Source organism: Glycine soja, chromosome 7 (genome assembly GCF_004193775.1).
Source record: "Glycine soja cultivar W05 chromosome 7, ASM419377v2, whole genome shotgun sequence".
Classification (NCBI taxonomy): Eukaryota; Viridiplantae; Streptophyta; class Magnoliopsida; order Fabales; family Fabaceae; genus Glycine; species Glycine soja.
In genome coordinates, this window is record NC_041008.1 from 43875385 (window position 1) to 43890417 (window position 15033).

At 37.7% G+C, this 15033-nt stretch overlaps 1 protein-coding gene across 2 annotated transcripts in view; it reads left to right on the forward strand.

Annotated features, from left to right (window-relative positions):
* The window catches only part of LOC114419925, a 61736-nt gene that overhangs the window by 21631 nt on the left and 25072 nt on the right, over positions 1 to 15033 (forward strand). For both annotated transcript variants that reach the window (XM_028385745.1, XM_028385744.1), the window contains exons 25-32: positions 87 to 155; positions 7496 to 7942; positions 8044 to 8361; positions 8548 to 8679; positions 9637 to 9750; positions 9966 to 10150; positions 10718 to 10826; positions 10900 to 11043. In XM_028385745.1, the coding sequence (XP_028241546.1) occupies positions 87 to 155; positions 7496 to 7942; positions 8044 to 8361; positions 8548 to 8679; positions 9637 to 9750; positions 9966 to 10150; positions 10718 to 10826; positions 10900 to 11043 (1518 nt within the window). The remainder of the gene's footprint in view (positions 1 to 86; positions 156 to 7495; positions 7943 to 8043; positions 8362 to 8547; positions 8680 to 9636; positions 9751 to 9965; positions 10151 to 10717; positions 10827 to 10899; positions 11044 to 15033) is intronic.

Sequence of the window (15033 nt, forward strand, 5' to 3'; positions counted from 1 at the left end):
CCATTGAGACAAATATATATATATATATATATATATATATATATATATATATATATATATATATATATTTATTTACATTTGTGCAGGTTGGGGATACCATAAATGGAAAGCTTGACGAGTCTCTCATTCTTGAAGTTGTTGCGGATGGGGGAAAGGTTTGTGCATATATTTTTTCTTCTAAGATTTGTGTTTAGGTAGATGCATTTTTAATTGGAATGGCCCTGGATTGTTCAATTTTTTTAGACATGCTACACTTTTGTCGTATGCAATGGAATGCAGAGAAATGTTCTTGGGTTTGAGTGACTCTTTGAATGTGGGTTTTGGGCCTTACTCAACCTAGAAAATCAGCTTGTAAGGTGAGGGTTGTCCCCCACTTGTATACTTCAATTTGGCATATTACTAGTGAATGTAGGACTAAACCACCACCTTTGAGGTTGCAATTCAGGCAACCCCTAAAGAGGTTGCATCTAAGATGGGCTAGAGAGGACCATAATTAAGGTGGCTTTCCAATAATGAAATTGGATGGTAAATGGTCAAAAGTATTTCTTAGGAACTTATGTATTGTTTTAATCTGTTTGAAGCTCTAAGGACTAGAGGATGATGGAGAAATTTGTGCAAATGGAGGAGAGAGATAGGAAGGAGGCAGAGAAAGTGGGGAATCAGAATTATACCTTATGAATATTATCACATACAATGTGAGAGGGTTAGGGAAGGGAGTGAAATGGGCAGCAATAAGGAGATTAATTAAAAAAGAAAGTGTAGATATGATTTGCATCCAAGAAACCAAGAAGGAGTCAATTGAGAACTCAATGTGTCAAGCAATATGGGGGGAGCCAGCAGTGACGTGGGAGATGCAGCCGGCAATAAACTCAGCTGGGGGACTTCTATGCATGTGGAGTGATAAAAATTTCAAGTTACAAAGGAAGGCTAGTGGTAATGGGTTCATATGGTTGAGTGGGCAGTGGATTAAGGAGGCTGTGCAGGTAAATATTGTGAATGTATACTCCCCATGTGATATACAGAATAAAAGAAATCTATGGGATACCATCAAACAACTGAAATCAGCGAACCAAGGGGGCTTGTGGTGTATTCTGGGGGATTTCAACAACATTAGGGATCCCACGGAAAGGGTAGGAGCGTGTCAAAGGGGGATAGAAGTGAGTAATATAAATGAATTTAATGAATGGATTGAGGAGATGGAGGTGGAAGAGGCATCATGGGTTGGGAGAAAATTTACGTGGTTTCGACCCAATGGATCGGCAAACAGCAAGTTGGATCGAGTCTTTGTATCTTCGGACTGGCTCATAAAATGGCCTGGAAGCATACAACAACCATTAGATAGGAACTTCTCTGACCACTGTCCACTTCTGCTTAGGTCCAAGGTTGTAGACTGGGGTCCAAAACCATTCCGGATCCTTGACTGCTGGCTTTCGGACAAATCTTTCAACTCAATTGTGCAGGAGTGCTGGCGGTCACACCAACAAAGGGGTTGGGGTGGTCATGTGCTCAAACAAAAAATAAAGATTCTGAAAGCAAGGTTGAAGATTTGGAATAGAGACCAGTTCGGCGACACTTTCAAGAGATACAAGAAGATTGAGGGAGAGTTGAATCGGCTGGAAGTGAGCACAATAAATAGACAGCTTTCTCCCCAGGAGGTGCTAACTAGGAAACAGCTCCAAGAGGATTTGTGGGCAGCTGCACAGTCTCACGAATCTTTGCTACGACAGAAGGCGAGAGCCAGATGGGTAAAAGAGGGTGATTGCAATTCCTGCTATTTCCATTTGTTGGTCAATGCAAGCCGCAGAAGTAACTCTTTGCATGGATTATGGATTGATGGAGAATGGATTGAAGAAACGGCGAGAGTAAAAGAAGCAGCCCGACTTTTTTTCGTACAAAGATTCCAAGAGGAGGATCTCAACAGACCCCACCTAGACGGTATCCACTTCCAGACTATTGACCATCAGCACAATGAAATGCTAACAAGGAGATTTCTAGAGGAGGAGATAAAAGATGCAGTTTGGGGATGTGGGAGTGAGAAGAGCCCGGGCCCAGATGGCATAAACTTTAAATTCATCAAGAGATTCTGGAACCTTCTAAAACCTGATGTTCTGCGGTTTTTGGATGAATTCTACGTTAATGGAATTTTTCCAAGGGGAAGTAACGCATCTTTCTTGGTCCTTATCCCCAAGGTGACCAATCCGCAAGCCCTAGAGGAGTATAGACCGATATCACTTATCGGATGCATGTACAAGATAGTAGCCAAGTTGTTGGCCAACAGATTGAAGAAGATTATGCCCTTCATAATAGATGAAAGACAATCCGCATTTATAGAGGGTCGGCATTTGCTACAAAGCGCATTGATAGCGAATGAGGTGGTGGATGAGGCCAAAAGAAGTCATAAGTCATGTCTAGTTTTCAAAGTGGATTTCGAGAAGGCATACGACTCGGTCTCATGGAAGTTCTTGGTCTATATGTTAGGAAGAATGGGCTTCTGCGCCAAATGGATCCAGTGGATTGAGGGATGTTTAAAATCCGCATCTATCTCAGTTTTGGTAAATGGTAGTCCTTCGGCTGAGTTCTCACCACAGAGAGGTCTTCGGCAAGGGGACCCTTTAGCACCTTTCCTCTTCAATATTGTGGCGGAGGCACTCAATGGACTGGTGAGAGAGGTGGTTACCAAAAATTTATTCAGGGGATTCGCAGTGGGAGCAAACAGTGTTGAGATAAGCATCCTGCAATATGCGGACGATACAATATTCTTTGGAGAGGCATCCATGGAGAATGTGAGGGCGATTAAAGCAATCTTGAGGACATTTGAAATTGTATCAGGCCTCAAGATTAATTTTGCAAAAAGCTGTTTTGGTGCCTTTGGTATGACGGAGAGTTGGAAGTCTGAAGCCGCCAATTGCTTGAATTGTAGTCTCTTGTCCATTCCTTTTGTCTACCTAGGAATTCCTATTGGGGCAAATCCGAGGAGGGGTCAGATGTGGGATCCCATCATAAAAAAGTGTGAGAGAGCATTATCACAGTGGAAGCAGAGACACTTGTCTTTTAGGGGGAGAGTAACTCTTATTCAGTCGGTCCTAAATTCTATTCCTATTTACTATTTGTCTTTTTTCAGGATACCTAAGAAGGTGGCTGACAAGTTAATCGGATTACAACGAAGATTTCTATGGGGCGGAGGGCCAGATAAAAATAAAATTGCGTGGATTAGATGGGAGACAGTTTGCTTAGCAAGAGAGAAGGGGGGTTTGGGCCTGAAGGATATAATTACTTTCAATCTTGCCCTTCTTGGCAAGTGGAGGTGGAATCTATTTCAGCAGGATGGACTCTTATGGGCAAGGGTCCTGGAGTCGAAATACGGTGGATGGAGGGGATTGGATGAGGCACATAGGGGTATCAAAGAGTCAATATGGTGGAGGGACCTAAAGACGGCTTTTCAAACATCACAACAGGGCGAGGATCTCAAAAAAGGGATTCATTGGAGGGTGGGGAGTGGAGACAGGATTAAATTCTGGGAGGATGAGTGGTTAGATGAAGGGGTATCATTGGCAGCAAAGTATCCAAGATTGTACCTAATTTCGTGCCAACAGAATCAATTAATCCAGCAAATGGGTGGATATCAGGAGGAGGAGTGGGAATGGAATTTATTATGGAGGAGGTCAATGTTTGATAATGAGATACCAATGGCCACTAATTTCCTATCAGACATTGAGAGGAAGACTATTCACATGAATACAAGGGACGAGTGGGTGTGGGAGGCAGACCAAAGCGGACAATATACAGCACAAACCGCTTACAATCTAATGAGGGAGGTAGAAGTTGAGGGGATACAGGATAGGGCTTCTGAGGAGTTGTGGAAGCTAAAGGTGCCAATCAAATTTGCAGTATTTGCTTGGAGGCTTCTCAGAGATAGGTTGCCTACTAAAGCAAATTTACACAGGAGACAAATAGAGGTCACAAATAGGAGTTGTCCGTTTTGCAGCAACATGGAAGAGGAAGCAGGGCATTTATTCTTCCACTGCAGCAAAATTATCCCAATCTGGTGGGAAACATCATCATGGGTCAACATCAGTGGACCTTTCCCTAAAGATCCAAGGCAGCATTTTCTCCAACATGGTTTGCTATTGGTTGAGGGGGTAAGGACCACTAGGTGGAAGTGCTGGTGGCTGGCTGTAACCTGGACTATTTGGCAGCAGAGGAATAAGATGATTTTCTCCAATGACTCCTTTGATAGCAACAAACTGATTGATGAAGCAGCATTCCTACTGTGGACATGGCTATCTACTTTAGAGAAAGACTTCTCAACGCATTTTAATCAGTGGTCCAGTAACCTTAGAGATGGGTTTATGTACTAGGAAACAATACCTACATAGACTAGTAATACTGTTCTATCTTGGTGCAGCATGTGTTCTGGTTCCTTTATAGACTCTATTAAGTCTGCTTTGGAACCAATTCACGGCCAGCCAATCAATTGTATTTAAGTACCTCTGGTACTCTTTGATATATATATAAATATTTATCTTTGCTGATCAAAAAAAAAAAAATTATTGTGGGGATAAAAGACCGGTATAGTTTAAGAGTAAGTTATATTTCTTGAACATTTTGGTTGAATATCAAAACCTTAAGAGATTTTTTTTATTCTTTTTGTTAACAGGCTTCATTTAACATTATTTTTTTAATTGTAAGTCATAATATATTTAATAACACAGGATATAGCATAGCAAGTCATGTTCTATATAGATAACAATTCATAGTTATGGTTATTTGATCAAAATTTTATCTAGATGTGTTAGGAACCAAGAATACAATTGAGAAAGAATATTTTTTTATTGAATTGGATGGAAGAAACAGAAAAATAGGAGAGAGAGATCTCCTGCGAGGCTTTGCTCTTAATGAAGGATTTTCCTTTCACAAAGAGCAAAGCTCAATTCTCAAATGATGCAAGGACTGGATGAATTATTTCCCTTTACATACTCACTAACCCATAATGAATTGATATCCTAACTGTATTAACTACCTAATTCCTAATCTTTTTTGTCATTATTTGTAGATTGAGCTTTTGCTCTTTGTGAAAGAAAGAAGAATTTCTTGGTGAAGGGGAAACCCTTGGATTTCACATTTCACAAAGAGAAAAAAACGCTCAATCTACTAATAATAACTGAATAGAATGAATCCTTTCCTCTAAAATCTAATTAATTTCTATAACTAATTAACTAGTCTAATTGTCCATAACTAGTTTCCCCTTTCCTGCTACTGCAGTTCCTGCCATTGCAGTGTGCTTGATTATATAGCCGTTGAGAATGCTGTTGCCTTTCTTCCCTTATTCCCCTTTATATGGATTTGTTTGTAGAAAATATCTAGTGCCAGGTTGTCAGCAAATGGTAAAGCCCTGGGAAAATAGTGTGTTTTTGTACAGATTTCTTTTCTCAAGTGGGAGTTTGGGTGATTTTTTTTACACTAAGAAGGAGGCGGTATGGATCTTTGTAGTCTAGTGTTTGAAAGCTTCTGTTTGGATAGTTGAAGCATGGAGATCTTCCTTTAGTTACGACTTTTGTTTCTTGAAACAGCTGTACATCTGTATATGCATTGCCTTTTTTATTTATGTTTTTTTTTTTTGGACAGCAAAAGTAGTTTTTATTAGATAAAAGTACCAGAGGTACTAAAGATACATTATAGTTATAAATAGGCTACTGGATGTAAGGAGTCAGGCTGTGTATCAGTCTGATCAATCCAGAATTCCCAACAACAAGTACAACACCTTGCCCCACAGGTTTTTGTTTCCTAATTACAAAAACCATCTATTAGGTTGCTAGACCACTGGTTATAGTGCATAGAAAAATCTTTCTCCATAGCTCTAATCCATGTCCAGTGCAAAAACACAGCATCCTCCAGCAACTTTATTCCATTGAACTGTGCATTCTGGAAGATGACCTGATTCCTATGCTTCCATAGAGACCAAGTTAGGGCTATCCACCAAGTCTTCCATCTGTTATACCTCTTCGATCCTGGTGTCCCATGTACATGCTGCAAAAAGTGTTGTCTTTTGTTAATTGGAGACACCCCCAAGGATCGTACCCAAGTCTGAGATTCCCACCATAGAGGTCGTATTTTATTACATTCAAGAAATATGTGAGATGCGTCTTCCTCCCTAATTCTGCAAAATGGACAGAGGCTATCTTCCAACACCACTTGTCTTCTATGCAGGTTCGATTTAGTCGGTAGTCGATCTCTAATTAGCCTCCAAGCAAAGATTGATGCCTTAGCAGGAATCTTTAGCTTCCATAGGTCTTGAAGAGCTCCATCCTGATCTTCACCCTCTAAATGACCCTGCAGCAGTTTATATGCACTCCTTGTCGAATAAAGTTCATTAGGCTCATGTTTCCATACCCAGGTATCAGGTACTTGTTGCTGAATTTGAGCATGTGAATTTTGAGTTGAAACATTTATGGCATTATGGTATTTCTTAGAATATTAAGAATGTGAGTTTAGGCCTAACTCAACCCCAAAAGCTAGCTCAAGGGATGAGGGTTGCCCCTCACTTATATATTTTAACTTGACTTTATTTTTAGCCAATGTGGGACTTGGGTTTTTACCAACACCCCCCTTCACGCCCAACACTTCTTGGGCTTGGTGCATGAACAACAATGATGGGTGACCCCTTTTTTTGATTAATCTTCAATATGGGACTTGGGTTTTTCCTAATACATCCCCTCACACCCACCACTTCTTGGGCTTTTTGGTGCGTGAATAACAATGGTGGGTGACCCTTTGGATTAATTTTGAACCTGGTTCTGATACCATCTTAGAATATGAGCTTAGGTCTAACTCAACCTCAAAAGCTAGCTCAAGAGATGAGGGTTGTCCCTCACTTATATATTCTAACTAGGCTTTATTTTTAGCTGATGTGGGACTTGGATTTTTCCCAACAGTATTTAGCTGTACTGTTGTTACAGTAATGGGTGAGAGATGCAAGTTAAATAGTCTTTTGAGCATAAACACGGAGAGGTTGAAGCTCCAAATCTTATATTTTAGAATCTTATGAATACTGTGAAGCTTACAAAATAGGAATTGGTTGCTGCAGTAAAAATGAGAGCTGTTAAAGTGGATTATCTGACTCAAAAAGGAACATACCCCCATTCCATAATAGCAAAGGCATGTTGGGTTCCATAAACTGATTTGAAGTTTTGAACTAAGAATCCATGTTTGGTTTTTACGGCAAGTTTTACTTTGGCTGGCGGGGGCTTAACACCACCCTCCTCCTTAACCCAGGCTTTAGACTAGTTATGAAAAAACATAGGCGGAGTTAAGTTTTGAACTAAAGAATGGAGAAATGAAAAATATTGTGTGAATATATTTACAATCCATTGAGTAATTTTAGCTATTTCTATTTGCCATTAAAATTTTCCAATTTGGAAGTGAATTTGGTATTTTTCTTATTTTGTAACTTTGATTCAATTATGAATGCTACTGTGGTTGCTGTTTTGTTTCCCAGGTCCATGTCCTTCTTGCAGATGGCGACTTGACAGTGAAGATGAAATTGCATTCTTTAAAAATTAAGGATGAACTTCAGGGTCGTCTATCTGTAGCTCCGCGTTATCTTGCTGTTTCTGTCTTGCAGAGTGAAACTTCATCCTCTGACATGTATGATTCCCATGGGAAGGAAGTGTCTCATGATGATGATGACAGCTTTACGGATGCATTATCTGAATTCATTTCTCAAACTGATGGAGGATATTGTTTACATAATATGGATTTGGATCATCAGGGATTGGTGGGGATTGCTTCTGATTTCGAGTCTCTAGAAAACATAATGCATGAAAAGGGCACTCCTCGTGAGGTATATTATGAGGCACAGGGAAGTGATACTTCAAATTTTGTATCTGTCTCCTTTACAACAAGAAGTTCTTGTTCACCTGATTATGATGGCATAGATACACAGGTACTTAGTTGGGCATTGTTGACAATGAATTGGAGTTTCTGGTGTTTTCTTTTATATTATTATACATTGCGGTATTTACATTTCTGATTGTTAATCTTCAGATGTGTGTTCGTATGTCCAAACTGGAATTTTTCTGCAACCGACCGACTATTGTTGCTTTGATAAGTTTTGGTTTGGATATAAGCTCTGGAAATAAAGTGACAAGTCCCACGGACACTTTGGCAACTTCTTCAGAGAAACTTGTGGTAAAGGAGAGAACTGATGAAGAGGGGCCCGTTAGTGGATTGTTGGGATTTGGTAAAGAACGTGTAGTATTTTATTTGAACATGAATGTGGACAGTGTAACTATTTTTCTTAACAAGGAGGATGGTTCTCAGCTTGCTACATTAGTTCAAGAAAGCTTCTTACTGGATCTTAAGGTAATTTCTGTTAGCTGGTTAGAGCCTTCTTTTCTCGTTTCTCTGTGGATCTCTATATACCATTGGTTTCCATTCTATTTCTAAGCAATTCCTTTTCATTTGCTTTAGTTGTAAAAGAATTGGTGTTATCTATTATTTATTGTCATTTGTATACAAACTCTGAAACATAATATTTTTCTTATCAAGGTTCACCCAAGTTCTCTTTCCATTGATGGAACATTAGGGAATTTTAGACTTTGTGATACATCCCTTGGATCAGATCAGTGTTGGGATTGGCTTTGTGACATTCGTAATCCTGGTGTTGATTCCCTTATAAAGGTGTGCTTTCTTTATCCATAAACCATCCTTTTAGAGACTCATTGTGTGTGTGTTTGTGTTTTAATTTCAGTTTTTTTCCCCAAATATTTCTCTATTCAAACATGTTATTTTACCCCTTGCACGGATAATTTAAGGTTTCACATGCCACTTCTAAATTTTTTATTTGATTAACAATCATAGTACATATTGTGCCAGTTTAAATTAGCATATTTTGATTTTGGACAAGTTTATATTCAATATAAACTATTAAATCTTTTAACAAAACTCATTCAAAATATTATTATTAAATGAACTCATTTTGTTTTGCTTATTTGTTGTATTATTAGTGGTGTAATTCTAATTTGGGTTTTGTACTTGTATGTAATTATTAAAAAAAATTGTATTTTAAATTTATTTTCATGTTGTTATTAGTGTTTTTTACGACATGAAGAACTTACATATTAGTACTCTCTGCCTGTTTTTATTATATTTTATTATTTCAAACTGTTAGACATAAAACCATGCATATGGGAATAATTTTAGATTGGAGAAAGGTCTGTAACACACTCTTTTCAACATACTATTTTAATGGGTGGAATCCATGTAACTGTAAGTTCCACTAAATACAATAAAAAATAAGAAATGGGTCCCACATCATTTGTGGGTCTCACATGAATTTCTAACAACTAACAACTTACATTTAATAATAAAAAAATGAAAAAAATAAAAAAAGAAATGTGTTACTAGCATTCCTTTTTAAACTTAAATCTTAAAAGTTTGATGATCAATTAAATTTAATGTGGTGTGCATTTGTGTGTGTGGGATATATGTTATGTATTTATATTTTACCGTTAATATTTAATAATCTATAATGACATTTATCTATTTCAAAATCATTTTTAATAATGATTAGTAATTTGCTTTGTCGTTCATGATTGAATGGCAACTTTACAAATACATATTGATTTTTGTTTTCAGTTCAAATTTAATTCTTATAGTGCTGGAGACGATGACTATGAAGGATATGATTATAGCTTGCAAGGCCATCTTTCAGCTGTTCGCATTGTTTTCCTTTATAGATTTGTGCAAGAGGTATGCTCGAAAACTCAGTAAATTTGGAGTCAGATATTAAAATTAGTACTTTTTTTGTTTCTCATGTTAAAGCTGTTTAGCTTCTGAGATACAGTTTCTTGCCCTGTTTTGTTTAAAATTTTAATACACATGGTCTCTGGGTTCATCAAGCATTTGACATATTTCTCTGTCTATCTGAAAAGGAAAAATATTTCTATATTTGTTGTTGGTTCCAGATAATGATGTACTTCATGGAACTTGCCTCCCCGCACACTGAAGAAGCAATAAAACTTGTGGATAAAGTTGGAGGATTTGAATGGTTGATTCAGAAATATGAAATAGATGGAGCTACTGCACTCAAGCTGGATCTTGCACTCGACACTCCAATTATCATTGTTCCAAGGAATTCAATGAGCAAAGAGTTAGTGATCTTTAAATCTGTTTGTGGAGTCTAATAGCAGTTTTTATTTAATGTGCTTGGTTATTTTTTATGACGGTATTATGGGCTTTGTGTTAAAGTCAAAATATAATAGGGTGAAAATTGCATTGCATTATTGACATAATTGGTTGTCACGTTGAATAACAAAAAGCATGATAGTGTGTGCTTGATTATGTGTCATGGTGTTTGCTTTTGCTATAAATCTGAGAGTTTCAGATGGTTACTATGGTGTAGTAAGTGCTATTAGAAAATTACTTATATATATTTTGTTCTTCTGATTTCTTTTAATTTTGGTGATGGATGACAAATAAAATTCTGGGAGGATATGTGGGGTAGGGAGAAGTTTCTTTAATAACATATCAAAATTTTAGGAGAACTGAAGATCAATATCCGTTGGTGGAAGTTACTTTTTATTTGTTAATAAGAGGGGTTTATTAAGAATTTTGCTATAACATTGGCAAAGCTCTCTCTCCTAAAAGCTTAAGCTATTGGGGACAGATAACAAATAGTTTTTGTATCTTACAAGCTGAAAAATTTATTGACTTCCAGTTTTATACAACTTGATCTGGGAAAGCTACAGATTAAAAATGAATTCAGTTGGTATGGATCTCAAGAAGAAGATCCTTCAGCTGTGCATATTGATCTTCTTCATGCTCAGGTACACATTTCTTGTCACAAGGGTTGTTGCAATTAAAATTCTTGACGTCTTCCTGACTACAAATGAATTACAGATTCTGGGTATTAACATGTCTGTTGGAATTGATGGTCGTCTTGGAAAACCAATGATACGTGAGGGTCAGGGACTTGATATATTTGTTCGTCGAAGTTTGAGGGATGTTTTCCGGAAAGTCCCAACTTTTTCACTTGAAGTGAAGGTAACTCCAATTCCAAACCCTAATGTTTAGGTGTTTTCTTGTATTTCCCTCCCAATGTGTGAAACTTTACCTTTCTTTTTGAAGTCTATGCACTAATGAGCATGTTGAAATTAAAAAAAAAAAGGAGTAATAAAAAGTGTACCGCTAGGATTTTTCATCCAGCTTTCACCCATCACATGTGGTTAAAAGTAAATGATTGTGATTGTATACAATTAGCATTTGTGCTTATGGCATTAATGATTTATTGTCTCAGTCTCGCTAGTCATTTGAAGGGACTGGCATTCTTAAGGTTGTTACTACTCTTTCTCTTGATGAAACCAGATTTAGAGATGATTTTATTCACTCAGTACAAGGAAGTGATGAGAGTAAATTGCTATAAATTATGCTTGTTTTGTGTTTTTAATTTTATTTTATCATTTGCAGCGGTGGGTATACTGACCTAGGTCTGTGAACCGATCCATGAAGCCTGTGGATTGGATAGATAACGGACCTATTTTTTTAAAGTTTGTATAATTATATTGAGTTTCTGAGTCCGTCCTGTTAAGCCTGTGGACCTAGCAGGCTTTATCCGCGGACTAAAGGACTATCAGTTTAACCCGCCTAAGTTTAATGTGCAAGTATTATTAATTTTTTATGTTAAAATTTTGATTTGTCTGTATATAAGAGAGTGTGTGTGTGTGTGTATGACCTAATCTAAGGTGAACATTGTAGAGTGTGGTTTATAGCGGATCGCTTCTTATGACCATTAGATATATTATTAAAATAATGAACAGTTTAAATTTCTTATTCTGTAATTTATATTTATAATTAAGAATATATTGTTGTTTACTGATTTGTCCCTGATCTGATTAATAATTTGAATTAATTATGACAGAAGATTTATAGTAGTAACTAAAGTTAATTGGTACCATAAACCATCAACCCCTTCTCGTTGGGAACTTCTTCACCACCGTCTGCCACAGCTGGAGATGATTTCCGGCAGTGGTGCACCCTTTGCATCTTAGGACCTCTCCCTCTTCCTCTTCCCAAGAACCCCTCATTGCAGACTACCGTTTGCTTTGTCGTCCTCGTTGTCATTGTTTCTGCATATTAACCACATCCAGATCTCAAAGTCACCAACTGTACTTCCACCTCACCACCCCAGAAGTTAATTCACAAAGATGACCGTAAATTACATAATAAAGAAAAAACTTTTAAGTTGTGTCAGCTAAACACACTAGACAAATCCTTCCCCAGAAAATAAAAGAGACAGAAAAAAAGATCAACAGAAAACCACTAAGCCTTGACCAACAAAATCAACCAGAAAAGGCAAACCGCTGATTCTTCTACAAGATGGATCAGCCCAAACTCGTCAGAAACTTCTTTCCCAACAACATTGTCGTTGCTGCCACTAGTTTCCCCTTTGTTCCGTCAGAAGCCACAAAGTAGGTCTTCCTCTGGATCCCAACCACAGTGGCTACAAACACCATCAACCCAACCTCGTTGGAAACTGCCAAAATAGAGTATATAAGTGGGTAGCAACTTTGTGGTAACAGAATCTATCCTAGATCCATTAAAAAGGGTCGCCCACCATATCCACAACCAAGCCCTAAAAGTGCTAGGCATGACGGGATGTATTGAAAAAAATTCATGTCCAGCATTGACTAGAGATAGTACCAAGATAGAGTCTATAAGTTGGGGACAATCCTCACCTTACAAATCAGTTTTGTAGGGTTGTGTTAGACCCCAAACCCACATTCCAAGAGAAACTTCTTCCCCGATTACACCGATGTCATCGTCTGTTCCCCCTCCACGTGTTGAAAGCCACTAAGGTGGTCCTTTTTGTCAAGTCCCTGATCTAAGTAATTGACAAGGTCTAATTAATTTTTTATTTAAGAGCCATAATGTCATTTTTTATATAAATACTAAATTTTTTTGGTCAAAATATCATAATAATAATTATAAAGGCTGGACCACCATAAACCATATATGAGCATGGTCCATGGGAGAAGCTGTCTACATACATACATACATATACATGTATGTATAAAACTTATATTAACATAACCATACCCTAATTTTTTGAAAAATCCTGTATCTCGTACTCGTATCTGGTGGTGGCGTGTGCCTTTCACATGCAGAACAGGGAGCAGAAATTGAGGCATGCCAGCATCTTTGGACTTTTCTGCCAATGGATCTTGGGAATTCGGCGGGCATTTATGTGTGAACTTTACCGGAGGATGACCATGGATTGCATGGTGTTTCAGGGTTGACTGAGGCTGAAAAAAGCACCAGTAAACAATGAATACATGGGTTTGAAAGAAACTGCTCAAGTGATTTGGGCACTCAGCAGAATGAAATTTATAAAAAATAAATACATAACTTTTTACAACAATGAAGAAAGAAATAATTGGGAAAATATTGGGTTAATGATGCTTATTAGAGACGTGCTTGTGTATTCATGTACTGCCAGCTGGAATGCCATCTGCACTGTAATGTAACTGTTAGTTGGTCTTGTCTGAAACAGTTCATCATCCTAACCTAATTGATCTGACAGATAACTTGTACATATTTGAGAACTCTTAAAGAATTAATATAAATGACAGTCTAAACTTTAGATATCAGTAAATTTTCTTCTCTTATTTTCCTTCCCTTTCTTACAGTTAGTATTTCTTATTACAATGTTAATCACATTTCCTAGGTTGCAATATATACAGTCTACCAATTAGTGGACAGATCTTAACTTAAATATGCAGTTTCCAACGGCAGCATCACACAATCAAGAATGTGTGTTGGTGAATAAACTAAAAACTGATCTCCCTGTTTTGAATTTTTTTCCTGGTATCAAACTTTAGGCATAGTGATAATCGTCTAGGCACCTGGTTAGTGGACAGATAATTATGGACTTTTCAACAGGAACATTACAATCAAGAGAGTGTGTTGTTTAGGATACCCTTTTTGAGCTTCTAGAGAATCTATTGAAGCAAATCTAGGGATATAGATTTTCCCTCAATAATCTTTGCATTCTGTTCCTGCCAATGACACCTAAAAGCAATATTTTTTTTTTGGAAGGCAGAAAATATAGTATATTATTAATCAGAACTACAGCAGCACCAGAGGTACTACTGGTGACATATACATAAGTGCAAGACACCTATTACACTACCCTCCAATACAAGATTAGAAAAGCCAACATTGACCCCACCACATATGCTAGATATGTATAACCCATATTAACCAAAATATTCCACAAGGTTGGAAGACCAGTGGTTGAAAGAAGTACAAAACTTTTTATCTCTGGTCTTTAACCATGACCATGTTAGGAATAAAGCATCTTCCATCACTTTGGATGGATCAAATCGATTGCCTTGGAATAACAGTAAATTCCTATGCTGCCATATTGAGCTAGTTAGTGCAATCCACCATCCACACCATCGATTATGATTCTTCCCTGCTCCAAAGCCATCACAGAATTGAGCAAAATGAGATGCTGGAGAAGCTACAAGTGGTCCCACCATCCGATTCCACCTCATTGATTCCCACCATAATCCACTGGTCAATTCACAATTGAAAAACAAGTGACCAGCCTCCTCCTGATAGTTTCCACACAGAGGACATACATATTCCTGAATGATTACATTTCTTCTAAGGAGATTACATCTAGTGGGTAATCTATCTTTAATAAGTCTCCAAGAAAAAATCGCAGCCCTTGGGGGGATGTTCAGCTTCCACAGTGTCTTGTAGATATTAGTCTCTGGAAATTGTCTGTTATTAACTGTTAATAGTCTATAAGCTGATTTGGTAGAGTACACACCCGAAGAGTCAGCTGTCCACATCATGGTATCCTGCATATGAGGCTGAAGCTGTGTAGTATTAATTGCTTCCATAAAAGCCACAGCTATATCCTGTTCATGATCAAACAAATTCCTTCTCCGTTTTAGATCCCAACTCCATTGTCCCTGAGAAAAGCTTCCCATAGGCGAAATGATGCTGTTCTGCTGACCACTAATC